Here is an 18,621-nt window from a genome sequence, read left to right as displayed (position 1 = left end):
TTGGAGCATTTATTAAAAACTGTGTACAAAAACAAAACTGCATACAAACGTACACCAATGTGAATAGAAGCAAGCAAGACCCCAGAAACCATTCCAGACGAATGTTCGTACTGTTGTCTCCGTGTGGGGTCACATGGAATGCATCTCTATATACAGATCTAATCCTCGTTCTGTTCAGCAAACACTGTATACCGTCATGGTTTGACTTCACTGCACAAAAACGGTTCATGATTGTCCTAAAATGAATGAGCGCTGAACGCATGCATGGATCAGGAAGACGGTCCGGGCTTTCAACGGCCCTCAAGTTTCTATATACAAAAAGACGAAATGCTACTGAATATTTGAACATTTGCATTATTTCTTATTGCCACTATGAAACACAGAATTGTTCAAAGCTTATGGGGTGTGAAACTTTTACTTGTTCTTGCAGAAAAAAAAGAGAAAGAAAAGCAAGAAATCTTCAAGATCAAGGAATAAAAATTAAAATCTTGCTCAGACACACAAATATATACATACACGTACATTCAAGCATCTAGAAATCAAATCGCATTTACGTAACATCAACATTACAAATGACAGCCTAGACTAGACTAAAGTGCGTTATTGCCCAGAAATACTTTGCCATAACAGAAGGGTCTTCTCGTCCTGAGGCAGCAGGTGTTGTCGAGAGGTCAGCGGGAGTGTTGATCGTTTTCAATCACGTATCGGCATCGTAAAATTACGTCGGTCACTCCAATCAAAAGGAACATGGCTTCAGTCATTATAGTTCCCAACATCAACCCTGATTTGCTGGTTAAGCTCCTCCCCTGCAGCAAGCAAGGTCTTTCATTGGTTCGCTCAAGAAAGGAGCTGATTGGTCGAGAGGTTTGGAGGATGGACCCTCTTTGAGGTGTTCCTCACGCAGTCAACTTCATTCGTCCTATAAACGAAGAGAAAAGTGTGATCATTAAATAGCAATCATGACTAATTCATGAAGCTTTTCCAGTTTACAGGAAGTACTGGACTTAAAGCATGTTGTTGCAATGGAAACCACACAAGAGCAACAACAGAAGAAGAATCCTTCATTTAGATTTCACTAACTATCTTACTGCTACTTCTTTCACACTATTTTTAACCATATTTCGAGGTCTAGAAAGTAGACAGTTCAGACACCAGGGGGGTTTAGTTAGTAATTTTGTTACTCATTCCTCATGAGAAACACTCGCTCTGCTGAGAAACCAAGTAAGCTGCATACATGGGTGACATGTATGAAACCGAGTCTCTTTCGCTGTACACTTGTATTTGTGCGCAGCTCTGTTTTGTTTACCGCTGTATTTCTACTGTCCTATAAACACCACCTACTGTCAGAGAGTGAAACTGCATTGGTCTGAAAAAAAAAAAAAAAAAAAAAAAAAAAAAAATCACAAGCGAAAAGCTGACCGAATTTTCATCCTGAACATTCATGTTGGTGTGAACAGGAACATGTTAGCAACATGCTAAGCTAACAATAAAATTAATTAAAAGTCAAGTCTGCGATCGTTCTAAATCAGTCATTTGTGAGCTTCCGTGACCTGTTCAAACATGAATGTTTGAATTATAGAATTCAACTGCACAATTCATTTTATGTTTACACTGAATGTAGATAATTATATACATTGTGAGAAAATACTGGTAAATCTCACCTCACGGTAAGAGTTCGGAAAAGTTTCCGCATACGCAAATGGAACTTGGAACTCCATGCAGCTCCTGTATTACTCTCCATTGAAAATGAATGACTTCCAGTCTTGCTTGACATTAGGTAGTGGAAAAGCGGCTTTATTGTCTTTAGTCACGCCGCATCGCACCGCTCGCATTCGGTACAGACACTGTGTAAGACGCACCCTTAGGACTGGTCCAAAATAGTGCTGGACAATTATTCAATATCAATATGTATCGCGATATAATTTTTTTTCAATAAAGGTGATATGATTTTTAAACATTTCCGATATTTCGATATACATTACCAGTGTTTCCCATACATTTATTTATTTGTGGCATTTGACTTGAATAAACATGAGCACTGCATGTTTCAAAATCATAACACGGCGCGGGTGTTTCATATGAATGTATCTCTGAAGGGAACCGACTGTCTTCAGAAAAGTTTCAATGGCATTTTCATTTTATCTGATAAAGTAGTGTTCATGAGCGGAGCTGCTTTGAGTACAGCCGTTACCGGGGAAACCGCTAGTTCTACCGCTATCACAGCGCCTCCTGCTGGCAGAGAATGAGTTTGCATTTTCAATAAGCCCGTCTCCAGCAACATTTCCAGTTTTTGTTGTTGTTCAATTTTTTTTGTTTTCTGCAGCGTCTCGGAGCACTTTTCATATCCTTTTTTTCTGGCTGAAGCACATTTGTTTCAATCTATAAGAATAATCAGCCTACACTAAAAATCTTACTGTTCAAAAACCTTTGACTGGTAATGCACACACGCTCACGCACGCACACGCTCACACACGCACACGCTCACGCACACACACGCTCACGCACACACACGCTCACGCACACACACACAGCTTCCTGGGGTTAAAGGCGCTGTGTTAGATGGGTGGGCATTGACGAGGTGACACGTGGGGCACCATGCCATGCTGAGCGGTTCATGCCAAGCGAATATTTTTACTATTTAAAATTGCTTTCTATTTTGAATAGATTTTAAAATGTAATTTATTCCTGTGATCATACATAGGTAAATTTTCAGCATCATTACGCCAGTCTTCAGGGTCACATGATCCTTCAGAAATCATTCTAATATGCTGATTTGCTGATTATCAATATTTAAAACAGTTGAGAACATTTTTTTTCAGGATTCTTTGATGAATAGAAAGATCCAAAGATCGGCATTTATCTGAAATAAAAAGCTTTTGTAACACTATACACGATTCCATTCAGTATAATTTTTTATTATTTTTTGGGAAAGAAATTATAGAAATTAATACTTATTTAGCAAGGATGCTTAAAATTGATCAAAAGTGATGATTAAGGCATTTATGTTACAAAAATAGTAAATTTCTATTTCAGATAAATAGTGTTCATATCGATATCGGAATTATATCGTATCGACCGAAATTAAGAAATATATCGTGATATAAATTTTGGCCATATCGCCCAGCCCTAGTCCAAAAATATGTTTTTTTTTTTGTTTAATGCTATTTAAGCATAAGAAACAACATTGATGGGGCAGTTCAGTTTAGTTGCTGATTTGAAATATTATTTAAATTTGAGTGTGGCAAGCAGTTTTTGAGATTTCAGGATTTCTTCATTTAAGTAGATAGACTTTGCTCTTGGATACCCAAGAGGCATTGCCCTTTTAAAGAAAGTCAGTTCACTCTGCAGCCATATTTGCAGTGTTTCTGGTCATATGACCAAAAGTGCAAATCCTAATGGTTGGCCAGTTTTCTTCGCAGTGTGATGGAAAAGAGATTAGAACATCTCTCAGTGAAAAATGTTGTTTATATTAGTCTGAACAAATGCATTAACAGTAGTTCATTCATATTCTTTATTGCACTGAACTTTTTGCACCGAATGTGTCGTCTTGTATTAGAAAATAGCTCACTAGATTTTAGAACAGAGCTACTGTAATCAGTATTGAACTCATTTACCCTCACATAACAACAATGAAATCACATTTGTCACAAAAATAAACATTATTCTGTCACCACCACAGTGCAGCCCAGCCAATCAAAAGCAGAGCTGAAGGTGAAGATATAAAACACCAACATTTTCACCACTCTCTCTTTCACACACACTTAACACAGACAAACAGTGAATACAGTGCACAGTTGCAAAAGTCACAAGACAACGGATATAAATCAATTGGACAAATACAGTAAGCTTGTACAAGGCCAAACAAAACTAAGACACAACAAAACAGCAGCTGATCTCAATTTACACACACGCTCACACACACACACACGCTCACACGCTCACACACGCTCACACACGCTCACGCACGCACACGCTCACGCACACACACGCTCACGCACACACACGCTCACGCACACACACGCTCACGCACACACACGCTCACGCACACACACGCTCACGCACACACACGCTCACGCACACACACGCTCACGCACACACACGCTCACGCACACACACGCTCACGCACACACACGCTCACGCACACACACACAGCTTCCTGGGGTTAAAGGCGCTGTGTTAGATGGGTGGGCATTGACGAGGTGACACGTAGGGCACCATGCCATGCTGAGCAGTTCATGCCAAGCAACCAACCACATAAAACCCCACCTACCTGCCCACCGTCCCCAACCAATGGGCTGCTTCTGTCTACCTGTCTATCTGGAAACCAACCAATTACAGCGTCACAATGCAAAGAAAGAACAGACGTCCCCTTCACATAGCGTGACCGGTCAGATGCTATGATTATCAAGGCTGTTATTATGAGATCAATGTATTATTATATCAGATTATTTACAGAGTCTTATATAAGCAGGTATTTCTGCGTCATGTGACCATTGGTTGTTTCTCTGTCTGCTCACCTGTGGACAGCTGACTGTGGGACCTCCGCCGGGTTGTGGAGGTTTTAGAGTTGGAGGAGAGGGTTGAACCTGCACTGCTGGCCCTTGAGATGGGGAGCGGCACAGGGGTCACGGGAGGAGAGTCCAGCTACGTGAGAAAAATATTATTTTGAAAATTTTGTCCTGCATTTATAGAACCCTATGAAAAGTTTAATTTTTTTCCCCAAATTACTTTTTTTTCTTTTTCGTTATACAATTTATTAAAAGTTTATAATCAAATTTATTTTATTTTCCCCAAATTCCATTTTATTTCTCCCAAATTATGTTTTCCATTAAATTTGAATAATTAATCTGTAATAATCAAAAAGCATGTTTCATTTTAAAACGTGCAAATCACATTATAAAACATGAACAGGAGCTGAAGAAAAGGAATAATGAGTGTATTGATTAGTGTATTATTGAATGAGGCCACTGCGATCTAAAAGATATTATTGATCTTAGACATGCACAATGAGGATGTGTGTGTTTGTGATGGTGTACCTCCACGCTCTCATGAGTTGGAGAGGAGGATGTTGAGGAGTTCTCCGCTTGGCGGCGTGAGGAAGACGAGGGCCCGATCTCAACAGTCCGAACACGCTGAGCGAACTTCAGAGAGCAAACCGACTCACTGACGTTACTCTCTAGAGGAGACACCTGAGATACAAAGAGAAGAAACTCAGGTTATCTCAGAATCTCATCGGAGGGAATAATAAACTGCAAACAAAACTAACATGATGTAGGTAGAAAAGTCTGTAAACTTGTGATGGGAATCAAAAGGAATTAAAGTACTGTGGTTCCAATTCAGAAACCACTTAGTTATTGATTCCATTAATGATTAAATCTCGGTCTCTCACACACACACACACACACACACACACACACACACACACACACACCAAAAAAAACAATGAAGGTGTGTTTATGTCAGAATCACTGTAATTACGAGAATCTGACTCTGATAAAGCATTCACATCCTTGTAATTACAACTTGTAAAATTTTCCAAATGATCAAGACTTTGAGGCGTTATGTGGAAACACTCAAAATGGCAGTGAAAAACACTCAAAATTCAGCAGTATTCAACAGTATTTCTGTTCGATAAAACCTATATTTAGTTACAGTCAATGCCTTATAATACAAAATTAAGACATACGTTAGACCCACTATACAGTTTAATGTAGCGAGCACAGAATTGAAATACTAATGTCCCACTAAAAAATATATACATTTATTAATAAAGCATTTGCATGACTATTACTTCTTGTATTGTGGTTTTGTCTACGGATTGCTCAAATGAAATAGATTAATTTTGGAGTTAACAGTGTTACCGTAGACACATAGAATTCGGAGTAGAACATCCCAGGTTGTCATCTAGTAATTATGGTAATAACGGCATGTCGTGAGTTTTTCAGCTACTGGTAAATTGTGCATAAAATGAACAGGCACATTTATTGGGAAATTAAATGTGTTTTGATTTCATTTCACCTTTAATACAACAGACTTTTTGATTCCATTAGTCCACAACAAAGTTCTTTAGCATAAGAGGTGATTTCTGTGGCGATTAGCATAAAACAACAGGAGAGCGTGTGCACAAACTGCTTAAAATACCTGGTCTGCTCGTGCTGTACCAAGTACAGTCTTTATCCCTAAATCCATTCCAATCCACTCAAAATGTGTCGAGGTTTAAAGTAAGCCGCTCTCCATTATAACCCTGCTGACCCAGTGATCCAGAGAGCACTCACACACCTGCACCATCATGAGGGTCTTGCTGTCTCCGCTGAGCGAGTCCTGCAGCAGGTACGTGAGGCGGGAGTTCCTGAAGGGCACGTGCGAGTGTTTGGAGCGCAGGGCGTTGATGACGTCGCCCAGCGCAGACAGTGATTTGTTGATACACTGAGCCTCGCGCAGACGGCTGCCCTCGGCGCCGGATTTGGCAATCCGCTCGGAACCAGCCAGATCCACCAGATTGAGTTTACCTGCAAAAATGAGGACAAAAAGTGAAGGTTTCATATTTGCATTTGAATGATTTACTGTTTAAACGAACATGGTGTGTACCTGAGGTGCGGTGGCCCGTGGAAGAGTTGAAACCTGCCACTGTGACAATAAGGAGGGCATGAGAGCGAGAGCTGTGCTCGTTTAGATTAGTGCACGCTGTCGCCCTGTTCATGTGACCCAGGTCAAACACCTGCAGGGTCAAAGGTCAGCGATTACAAACAATGAATTAAACTGAAATGGGTTGATGCTCGTCTATATGACAGACCTGGCATCAGAACACTGATTATTGAACACATCTACTTTCACTAAATAACTTCAAAAGTGTCACTATTTTACAGTGCCTGTGTTATACTATAATTGTCATTGTTATACTATAGAAATAACAGTAAATTATGCATAATTACAAGCAACTAACCTTAAACCAAACCCTAATCCCATAGTAAGTACATGTTGCTAATTAATATTACTCTGTATTTAATTGTATAATTACACTGTAACAAGGACACCTTAACCCTGTAATATCTGAAATAATAACAAAAATATAATTTTTAAAAAATGTTTGAAAGGAAACACTTTCTCAAAAGCCTGATGTATCATGTTTGATACTCACGTTTTAATATGATTTTTGATAATATAATGAAGTTATGCTTACTATACATTTACTTTATAAAAATCATTAAGCCTGAAGGTACACATACTAAAATGCCTTTTATAATATATCAGATGAAGGCATATAGTAGATTGTGTACAACAGATTTTTCAGCAAGGTTTTGATAATTTAGAGGCCTTAGAAATTTGCATATCCAATATGACAACACATTTAAAATATGAAGTATACTTTTAAGTAGTAAAAATTTACTTTTTTCACAGTTTTCAGAGCAATGAAAATAATACAATAGCAATTTACTATAATAAGACAAACTGACCTAACAAGGAAACTTTTTTTTTTTTGCTTTTTCCATTAAAATTTAATCTAAGGTGGTGATAATCGTTCATGAAGCTGGCTCTAAAGTGTGAAGTGACGACAGGTAGCATAACTCTGGTTGGATGCTGTGAGCTTCACCTTGTTAATGTCCTCCACGCTCTCCACGGTGAACTCTGTGAGTCCTGGCACGTACAGCTGTCCACTGCCGTCTGGACACATCTTTATATCCAGCTTCTCATTCGGATTGTCGCCCAACAGGTTCCTGTTGGAATCGGATAAAGACAAATTAATTCATTTTATCTGTTGACATTAAGGAATGCACAAAACTTAAAGGGGTCATATGATGCTATTTCAAGTTTTCCTTTTTCTTTGGAGTGTTACAAGCTGTTCGTTCATAGATGAGATTCCTAAAGTTGCAAAGACTAAAAGTCTCAAACCCAAAGAGATATTCTTTATAAAAGTTGAGACTCGTCCAAGCCCTCCTAAAACGCCTCGTTCAAACACGCCCCCACATGTCTACGTCACTATGTGGGAAGATTTGCATAACACCTCTCAAATGTTCACGCAAAGAAAGAAGGCGTAACTTTGATTCTCGCTGTAGTATTGTTGCTGCGGCCGCCGCTGCTATGTCGTGGAGACGCTGTGCGTTTCGTTATGAAAGTGAAACTTTGTTTGGCCTTCCAAAAGAGGACACGACTAGAAATCAGTGGTTAAGTTGTATTTACAACACTGTTCCAGAACAGTTCAACGTAAAAAGACAGTATAAGTCATTATAATCCGTAATTATGTCCCCACTGGATGCAACAAATGCCTCGTTTGTAATGGGTTTTAATGTTTTTGTCTCGTCGCTCTGGCCGGGACACGGCATCACAGTATGGTGAGGGGCGTTACATTTCTGTCACACAGTTTAGGTATTCGGCCAATCACAACGCACGAGATATCTGGCCAATCAGAGCACACATCGCTTTTCAGACCGATGAGCTTTGTAAAAATCGACGCGTTTCAGAAAGGCGGGGCATAGAGGAGAAACAATAATGTACAGTATGTGGAAAATGTGTTTTTTGAACCTTAAACCGCATAAACACATTGCATTACACCAAATACACAAAATAATGTTCTTTTTAGCAACATCATATGACCCCTTTAAAGTGGGGCACAGATGAACATTTCGCAGGCAAGCCGAATCAGAACCTATGCGCATCTGTTTGAGTTACACGACACGGCGAGCGAATAGACAGTGCAGGGGGAAATGCGTGACATGTGATCTGTTTGTGTCTTGCAGATGGCCCGAGAGATTTTAAATTTAATCTGTTTTTACATAACTGCTGACCGGCAGAATCTGTGGCAGGTCACACACACTTCACTGTGAACACATTGGGACAATTATATAAAGGAGTGCTAAATATGCACCATGCAGCTCTACTTGTGTCTGTTTTTCTCACCGAAGGGTCTCATTGTAGATTTCCACCATGCTGACGGTGATCTTGTAGTCCCAGTCAGGCTTTTTCTCCGACACTTCAGAGAAGAGCAGCCGCAGAGCACGCTGGTTAATGCCAGGGTCTTCAGGGACACCCTGCATGAAACACAGACATGAGAGACTGACACGAAAATTACATAACCAACATGTTGTGACTTATAATCAACAAATGGCTGATATTAAAATTCTACGCTGTTTTTAAGTAAATAAAATTGGTTTAAATGTAAGTAACGCAACAATGTTTAACAGTATGAATAATTGATATTCATTGAGATTTTTTTGTACTGTTACAGTGTTAAAATGACTAATAAAATATGGTTTTAATATAATATTACAATTTTATATAAAGCAGCATAAATATGTCAATACAACAAAAACCTTAAAAAAATATTAAATAATTATATTCTATTATAATATTAAATATTAATTAACGTACAAACATGCACTATATAAATAGTTTAAATATATTTTATAATATTGATATAAATATGAATTAATAAGTACATGTAATGCATAACAAATGATACCTATTTTTTGATACAAAAATATTGCCACAATGCAAAAAAATCTAAGGTCCTTATGGGCTTGGTTTTCTTTTAGGACAATATAGTTATTTCTTTTTTTAGTTCGAGGGTGAAATTTGGGAACATGTGATATACCTCCATAGTATAGGTCTTTCCAGAGCCAGTCTGCCCATAGGCAAAGATGCATACGTTAAAGCCATCAATACAGGAAGTGACCAGAGACTGCACTTCCTGGAACACCTGTCCAATCACAAGAAAGATATAATAACAAGACTGTGATATAATAACTGATACAGGAAATACAACCATATTTGAAAACTAGTTCAGGCACTAACCTCCTCCTGAGTGGCCTGAGTGGGAAAGACTTTGTCAAGTTCAAAGGTCATGAGCTTGCCCTTATTAGACAAGTACAGAACAGCATCATCATCAGGGTCAAAGGTCACTATGTTTTTGGTGTCAGCAGCATCTGTTTCTCCAGCACATACGGGACGTACTCGGCACAACACACGAATGTTTCCTGAAAAACAAGATCTTTATCATTAGAATGTCTAATTTCATAGAATCCAACTACATGATATGAATCAAACTACACAATTCCCAGAGATCTCTGCGGTCTCACCTTTGAGGCGCACCAGTTCATTGTGGCATTTCTTCCTCAGGTTCATCTCCCGCTTGTATTTGCGCAGCAGCTCTTGGTTTGCACTGCTCACCTCTCCAATCACCTGACAGATCTGTAATCACAGACGGACACGACTGATGAGCTGCGGTCAGGCTGATGTGTCTGTGAGCTCGTATGTGCTGTTCTCACCTCCTGCTTCGCCTCGGTGATGGCTTTCTCCAGCATGTAAGGGAAGTCCTGCACCTGTCTCTTCAGACAGTTGTAATCACAGGTGAGAGTTCTCAGGGCCGGCTGCAGTGTCAGGAGGTTCATCCGCACACCTGTTGTACAACAATCAAAAGAGAAATAATAAACTATATAAAATGAAAAATTTACAAACATATAAACTGAAGCCTTTTTTTTAGAAACATGAATAGTTTGGAAACACTTTAGTATAGGGACCAATTCTCACTATTAACTAGTTGCTTATTAGTATGCCTATTATTAACCTATTGGCAGTTTATTAGTGCTTATAAAGCACATATTCTACATCCCTAATCCGACACAATACCTAAACTTAACAACTACCTAACTATTAATAAGCAGCAAATTAGGAGTTTATTGAGGCAAGTCATAGTTAATAGTTTGTTAATAGTGAGAATTGGACCTTAAAATAGTGTGACCATTTTTTTTTGTATTGTGACATTATTTTGTATGATAATTCAGTAAATTTTTTTTATTGTCAGATTTAAAAAAAATTACATTTCCAATATTCCCAACATTGTCTCTCGTCAGCGTGAAGAATCCAGGTTTTTACCCAAATGAGCACACCTTTGGACTAAAAGCCCTGAGGAAGTTTTTTCTCAGTGGATGCATAAGGGGCTTATATTTCATAAAGGCATGGACTCTGACAGATATATACAACAAAACAAAGGTCAAATTTTATCTCAATTTGTCTTTGACCTTTCTAATGAAGTATAGTTTGTCGAGATAAAAAAAAAAAAAGAGACTTACTCAGTAAAAAAGAAAAAATCTATCCATCCATCCATCCATAAATTGTGGCTTCACCACATTAACAGGTAAAAGAAAAAAAGGCAACAAAAAACTATAAAGTTTTTTTTTAAATTAGATTATTTAGTAAAAAATAATATTACACTAATACAGTTGTACAATATTAAAATGAATAATAAATTATGACATAATAACAATTTTTATATAAAGCAATACAAAAGACAGTACAAATAGCACTATGATAAGCCAAATACTTCAGTTTAAGTATATTTCCTGGTTGTTTTACTTCAAGGTGTCCTTGTTTCAATTTAATTACACAAATAAGTATTGAGAAATATTAATTAACAACATGTACAATTATAGGATTTGGTTTATGGCTAATTGCTTGTAATTGTGCATAATTTACTGTTATTACTATGTGAAATATGTGTTTAACAAGAACACATTTTTTTTGCATCAAAGTAATACGAATATGAGAGAAAAACATGAAAATCCTAATGGGTTTTGTTTTGTTTAAGAACAATATAATTACTTAGGCCTATTTTTATTTTGACTTAAGGGTGAAACATGACCTGGACTCAAACACACATGGTCTCACCTGCTAGGTTCTCATGGACGGCCTTCATCTCGCTCTCTGCTCTGATGAAAGCTTCCTCGATCACTCTGTTCTTCTCCTCCTCCAGACTCTGCATCTCTGCCTCCAGCTGACCCTGAGCTCTCTCCATCTCATCCTCATACACCAGGATCTAACACACACACACACACACACACACACACACAGTAGTCAACACATCTGACCCCAAGGTCAACAAAATCCCGTGTCACTGAGCTCATAAGTTCTATGCAAATAGCAAATGTCTTAAAGGAGGAATTACATAAGGTAATATAAAGGAGCTTTTACAATGACAGATTAAATCGCCAACACACTGTATGATTTGTTGGTTGTACTCAACTGTATCAAGATCACTGTCAGTGTAAACGCCTTTCTACAGACACGGATTTGATCTTATTCAGATGTCATTAGAAAACCAGTTATCCAAACATCTCAAAAGGCAAAATATACAATCAAACAGTCCTCAATTGTAACCCTGTTCAGACTGGACTGTGGTTACAGTGTTTACTTCAAATTACTACAGTAGCATTACAGAACCAAGAATTTCTATATAAAGTATAAATCCGTTTATTTTACAAATTTTATTAAGTTCAGATATTATCATTTAAATAATTTATAATTTTATGTAAGATATTTGTGAAGCTAAAGCAATGTGTAAATATCAATTTCACTGCTGCAATTGTTATGCATGCATTATCTACACAACCAGTCAAACATCTGATATCTGCGATATCATATATCAGTGTTATATTGGTCATTATACTTCCAAATATATAAAAAAAAAAACATATCAGCTGACCACTACTTTCCACTTTAATGCTAAATCATCACAACACAGTTTAACACATCACAGACGAGCACAGAGATATCCCGAGTTCCACCTTATTTTAATAAAATAGCTTTACTTCTGACCAACATAACACAAACCCAGTCATGACTACTAACCAGAGTCATTAGATAGACTGATCTAATGCAGTTAGTTAAGTGAAAAAAGACCTGTGGGTGGGTGGAGGGCTGTTGGTCACACATGGGAAGTGCATCTGGGGTCACGCACCATCAATACATATGAAGTACACAACGGGGGTGACTGACTATTTCACAGTAAGTTACATGGGATTTCTACTGCAGGTAGAATGAAGTGTAACTCTGAAGGGAATGTGAGCTAGTTACTCTGCAAAGTTTCACAGGTCAAAAATGAGCATGAGCCAACATGAATCTACATTTTTGAATGGCACTTAAAATGGGACAAAGACACAGAAGTCTGCTCACAGTATACCGCTTCCTATAATCACAGTTGGAATCTGACCCATGACACATTTTTGAACTTTGACACCTGCAGAGTAATCTGGCCGACCTTGGAGAGCCTGTGGGTGACCTCGGTGTTACCCCCACCCACCGCCTTGAAAAGCAGGCCATACAGACGGCCGTGGTCCGTCCTCAGCTGCAACGCAAGTGAAGAGAGAGAGAGCCGTTAACCTGCTCTGTCACAACACCGATATCACGAGAGGCCTGAAACTAGACCACGATGCAGAAAACACAGACAGAATCATGGAGTCCAGTCATAAAACATGGAATTGACAGTATAATGTGGAATGTTGGATGAATAAATCAAAATAATCAATCAAATAACCTTATGGATTAGTGTCTCGGAAGAGGTTAAAGTACAAAAAGACTGCTATGTAAATATGAAGTCTGCATGTTCTGGGTTGAATTCTGTGCGAATGAGTGGCACAGTTTCATCTACTAAACATACTGAATCATGTGTGATGCTTATGGAGTTTTCAGCATCTGCCATTTTACTATACGAGGACATGAGCACACAAACTTCATCTCCAGAGCTGCTCTGAGAGTCACTTCACCAGCATTTCACCTGATAAAAACCATCAGCAGATCCTCAAAAAACTCAAAGGTCTTCACTACAACCAGCCAAAATAAGTGTTAGGTTTAACTTAATAACCAAGTTATGACAGAAATATATTACTGCTGTACAGTAGAATGTACTTCTCAAAGTAATAATAATATGGTTTGTTAATGTTTTGAAGGAATATCACACAATATAAGCATTTTTCATTCATGTTTTAAGCAAAAAACTGTGCAGCACTTCCTGTGCCAAAAAATGATTTTATTCAAATTTCATTCAATTTGATTATGTAAGATTAATTAAATTATCTTTATGCATTCATTTGATAACCACCATTTTTGATAAACGTGTATCAAATAAAACACACATTTTAGAAAAATGAACAGATTACTGAAAAATAATTTCAAGTAATACTGTTAACATTTTAATTAAATATTAAATTGTTAAAGTCCTTTTTATTCATTTAAATGTAATTAAAATCCAGCCAATTTAAAATTGAAACACAATTTGGGGGGAAAAATACGAAGGATTTCATAGGATTCTATTAAACTTACACCAAACCACTTGGCCTTTGAGAAGACATGAGATCAGATATCAACAGACCACCACTGACGGGGTCAGATCTGAGCAGCATTTGGCCACATGATAATTCAGACACTCAAAACAGCGCACGCAGGAAGTGAGTGTGATACCTGCTGGCGGAGCTGACTGCTGGTTCTCTGGGACTCGTGCAGCTGCTGCTCCAGCTCTCTGAGGAGCTGCCTCTGAACACTCAGCTGCTCCTGCAGCGCCTGATTACGGCCCTGAGCCTCCATTAAAGCCTGCTTACACTGGGCCGACTCCACTTCAACCGTCTTGGTCACATACTGCAGGAAGAGTGAGAAACAGATTAAATCACTTTAGTTAGGAGAAGTGCATCTTGTTTTTGGTCAGAGGCAGAGAATCAATATATTCGGTGCACTCCTAATAGCGAGCACCATGTGACTTCTCAGGGTATTTGGTATTGTAAATGTGAAGAGAGTATGCGTAGTCTGAAGTGGTAATAAAGGTGACTACACAATATACTGTACACAAGGAAAAAATGGAAATAATGCCAGACACTATGTTTGCTATTCTGGGGCCAATTTGTGAATCTTCTCTTAATTAGAATAAATGTCTATCGCTTTATTTACAATACCAGTCAAAAATATGGAATAATTAAGATTAAATTTTTTTAAAGACGTCTCTTTTGCTCAAAAAGTTTGGATATTTTATGATCAAAAATATTATAAAAATAGTAAACTGGACACGATTCCAACATTTAATGTTTGGCTGAGTGAGTTGGTGAGCATTACATATAGAGAAATTATTTATTTGGAAAAACCTGAATTAGACTCGTACCTTTTTGTATTATTTTTATTTATTTAAAATACAACGTTTTAGGTTATCACCGCTATGATCTTTTGATTTAACTGCCTTATATTACTTTTTTTAGGAACAATTTAAAAAATATTTATTTTGTCTACTTTAAATTTGCTATACTATTGTTTTCTTTAAGTTTTTGCTTTATTTAAAAAAAATCTACATTTTAAAAATGTGTAAACTAATTTAAAAAAATGCAAGGAAGACACATTTTCTGCAAGAAGACTCTATAATAGAACTTCAAGATTGCATTTTAATAAAACATTTCAAATCTCATTTAAAAAATCTCAATATAACCAATATTTTGAAGCCTGTATTCTTTGGAGGTCATATCTGTTAGCCATATACATCATTGGGATGTATCATTTAAGAAAAATAACCATTCCAAAGCACAGTAAGAAAGAAATTACAGTAATTTGCGGCTCATGAGGAATAACAGTCATTTATATATTGTAGCTTACGTTTCTTAAATGAGACATCCGCAATGACATCAGCAGCTGACAAATGCAACCTCCGGACAGAGCAGGCTTTGAAATGAGACACAACTAATGCTTCATTAGCACACTCTCACCTTGACCTGTGGTGTCAGAGCAGCCTGGCGAGACAGAGCCTCCTCAGCATCACGAAGCCGTGAGGTCAGCTGCTCCTCTCTCTGGCTCCTGAGACGTGACGCCTCTTCCAGCTGCTGCTGGAGTTCCTGTCTGTGCTGCGCCGCCTCCTCCAGCTGCTGCTGCAGCTGAACTACTACACCCGTCCTCTCCTGCACCTGCTGCTCCAGCGCAGCCAGTCGCCGCTCCCGCTCGCGGCACTCCTCGTCCTTACGACACAGCTCTCCGCGCAGGGCCTCCACATCCTGGGACAGATGCAGACACAGAGAGGAGCATTACAGGACAGCTGTGAAACACTACAACATTTATAGCATCAAGTAATTATGATCTCAGTCCAGAAACAAGCTATCTGAGTGTATTTGAGGTTTAAGTGATTTATGGTTGTGTGAGTACCTGGCTGTGTGGGCAGTGGCCAGTAGAGCAGGTGGTCTGGGTCTGACTGGCCCTCAGCTCTTGTTTGAGCCGCTGGTTCTCACTCTCCAGCACCTCGAGCTGTTTCTCCAGATCTGTCGCCCCCTAGACACACACATATACATTTACTTAGCTAAATGAGGACTTGCTATTGACTTCTAATAGTTTTGTATACTAACTATAATTACTATCGGCAAATTCTAACCTAAAGCCTCTCCATATCCCATAAATCTTTATACTGGGGGGAAAACATTAATAATAATAAAAAAAAGATTTGAAAGAATTTTCAATGTGTGAATACATTTGGATCAGTTAATATGAGCAAATGTTCATTACAGTAATGACACCCATAGTAAAAATATGTGCACTGCATATGCATTTTGAGTCATTGAGTAAGATTTTTAATGTTTTTGAAAAAGTATCTTATGCTCAAGAACGCCGCATTTACTTGATCCAAAATACCGTAAAATTGTAAAATATTTCTATTTGACTATTTTAAAATGTAATTTATTTCTGAAACATTTTATCATCAATGTTGAAAACGGATTTTGCCGCTTTACATTTTTGTGGAAACAGTGATCCATTTTTTCAGGATTCTTTAAGGAATAGAAAGTTAAAAACCGCATTTATTTGAAATGTCGTTACATTGAAAATGTCTTTACTGTCACATTTGAGCAACTTAATGCATCCTTGTTTTTTTTTTTTTTTTAATGTGAAAGTAATTATTTGAACCAAAAGAGGGTGAGGTTTTATTATATTTAGCTTTCTTTGGGGGACAAAGTTGTAAAGTACAGTTAAGTACACTCACAACCATCTCAAATTTGAGATCAGTGCCAACTGTAAATCTTCCAGGGCTGAAGGCATACATTCCCCTCTGCTATCGACAAAACAAAACTAGATCACCAGGTTAACACTCCCTCCCCTCCCATTATAAAACGAAATCAGGTCAGTGTAAACCTGCAGGAGCATGAGCTCTTTATTAAACAATAGAAATGTGGTTCACACAAGTGTGGTGACTTTAGCCCACCAGGATCAGGTGATTCATACAATAGCACCGAGTGTGCCACAACTCTCCCCGTCCCTAATAATTCAGTCTCTCACCAGCTCAGAGCGCAGTCTCTCCACCTCCTGCGTCTGATCCACTAGTTTCTCCTCCAGCTCCTTGACCTGCAAAACCACAAACCAACAGCATTATTCAGCCAAATCCCTTTACAAAAATGAGTCAGTGAGTTTCATGCATCCACCCTCATGATGCATCGATCTATTTTAATCTAACCAGACAGAAACAATGAATATCAATGCATAAAAGGTCACAATACATGGTGGCTGAGGAATGTAAATGATCTGGTGGTGCTCTTGTGAGTCTGGCTGGAAAACTGATCCCTATTCTCTCCGTGTGCGTGTGTGTGTATGTTCAACGTACCTGTGTGTGCAGCCCTGTAATGAGAGCGAGTTTTTCTCCCTCGTCTTTTTGCAGTTGCTCCTGTGAGTGAACTTTACTCACTTGTACAGCACTGGGAAAATCCACAGGCTTCTGTCTCAAAACACTAGAGCTCCTCACACCTACAAAAACACACACACATACACACTTTATGACAAGCAAGCAGCTTTTTCTAATTTTAGGTCACAAGACAAGTAATAAATATATTTGATATTATTAATGAAATATAGGAAAAATAAACAAAATGTAAAGAAATATAAATTTTATAATTAAAATAACATATTTGTATTAATAATGTTTGTAATTATGTAACGTTTCTACAATCGGAAAAGCACGTCCAACTTGCTTTTTTTTTTTTTAAAAGGAAAAAAAAAAAAAATTTACTCAACCTACTCATTTAATTTTAAACCCATATGACTTTTATTCCACCATACAAGCAGCTTTTTTCTAATTTTCTCACAAGACAAGAATTTAAAATATCAGAAATATAATAGTTAATAATAATAAGGTAACACTATTTTAAGGTGTCCTTGTTGCACATGTACTTACTATTATAATAACAACAATTGTGCAGAATTACATGCAAGTAACCCTAAGCCAAACTCTAATCCTAACCCTAACCATATAGTAAGTACATGTAGTTAATTAATATTACTCAGTACTTAAAGGTATAATTACACATAGAGATGCACCGATTGCAATTTTCTTGGCCTATTCCGATTTCTCGTTAGTGTGATCTGTCGATACCGATTTTTGCCGATTCCGATTTCTTTCTAAGAACTATAATTGACAGCATATACAAACAAAAATCTACTTTTTTTCAACGCAAAGTTTTATTTTCATAAAAAACACAAGTAAAAAGTCAGTAATAAAATAAGAACAAATTAAAAAAAAAGGCAAACAACAGCACAAATAAATGCAATAGAATAAAGAGAGCTATGAAACTAAGTTTTTCAGGTTAAGTAAGTTTTTATTCAGGTAAGAAATACTACAGAAATTAATCAATGTAGAATAACATCCAGTGTTATTTTACATTTGATTACTTTAATTTCTGTAGTCTTCAATGTAAAAATTAAATACAGATTAATGCTTACCATTAAAGTTATAAAACGTATTCAGTCAAGAGCAGAAAATGATTTTCTTTGTCTTTTGTTCTTTGATTAACATGACAGACAGCAGCATAAATATTGGACTGCGGTCCCTTTAAGAGTTTATCCACGGGC

The 18,621-nt window shown here is 37.6% G+C and overlaps 1 protein-coding gene across 6 annotated transcripts in view; it reads right to left on the bottom strand.

The window, feature by feature from the left end:
- Positions 1-311: 311 nt before the first annotated feature.
- Positions 312-18,621, bottom strand: part of LOC107670565 (kinesin-like protein KIFC3) — an 82,455-nt gene continuing 64,145 nt past the window's right edge. For 5 of the 6 annotated variants that reach the window (XM_016463316.1, XM_016463470.1, XM_016463386.1 and 2 more), the window contains 18 exons: positions 17,381-17,520; positions 17,059-17,124; positions 15,940-16,062; positions 15,510-15,791; positions 14,230-14,403; positions 13,031-13,117; positions 11,662-11,809; positions 10,263-10,393; positions 10,074-10,185; positions 9,790-9,971; positions 9,590-9,694; positions 8,896-9,026; positions 7,592-7,715; positions 6,589-6,718; positions 6,280-6,509; positions 5,037-5,189; positions 4,518-4,644; positions 4,144-4,317 (listed from right to left, as the gene is read on the bottom strand). In XM_016463316.1, the coding sequence (XP_016318802.1) occupies positions 4,163-4,317; positions 4,518-4,644; positions 5,037-5,189; positions 6,280-6,509; positions 6,589-6,718; positions 7,592-7,715; positions 8,896-9,026; positions 9,590-9,694; positions 9,790-9,971; positions 10,074-10,185; positions 10,263-10,393; positions 11,662-11,809; positions 13,031-13,117; positions 14,230-14,403; positions 15,510-15,791; positions 15,940-16,062; positions 17,059-17,124; positions 17,381-17,520 (2,600 nt within the window). In that variant the 3' untranslated portion in view covers positions 4,144-4,162. Of the gene's footprint in view, positions 920-4,143; positions 4,318-4,517; positions 4,645-5,036; positions 5,190-6,279; positions 6,510-6,588; positions 6,719-7,591; positions 7,716-8,895; positions 9,027-9,589; positions 9,695-9,789; positions 9,972-10,073; positions 10,186-10,262; positions 10,394-11,661; positions 11,810-13,030; positions 13,118-14,229; positions 14,404-15,509; positions 15,792-15,939; positions 16,063-17,058; positions 17,125-17,380; positions 17,521-18,621 lie in introns of those variants that run through there. The other variant, XM_016463234.1, reaches the window with a different exon arrangement.

This window comes from Sinocyclocheilus anshuiensis, unplaced genomic scaffold, assembly GCF_001515605.1.
Source record: "Sinocyclocheilus anshuiensis isolate Anshui unplaced genomic scaffold, SAMN03320099.WGS_v1.1 scaffold297, whole genome shotgun sequence".
NCBI lineage: Eukaryota > Metazoa > Chordata > Actinopteri > Cypriniformes > Cyprinidae > Sinocyclocheilus > Sinocyclocheilus anshuiensis.
The sequence above is the reverse complement of the archived record's forward strand: the minus strand, read 5'-3'. Positions and strand labels throughout refer to the sequence as shown.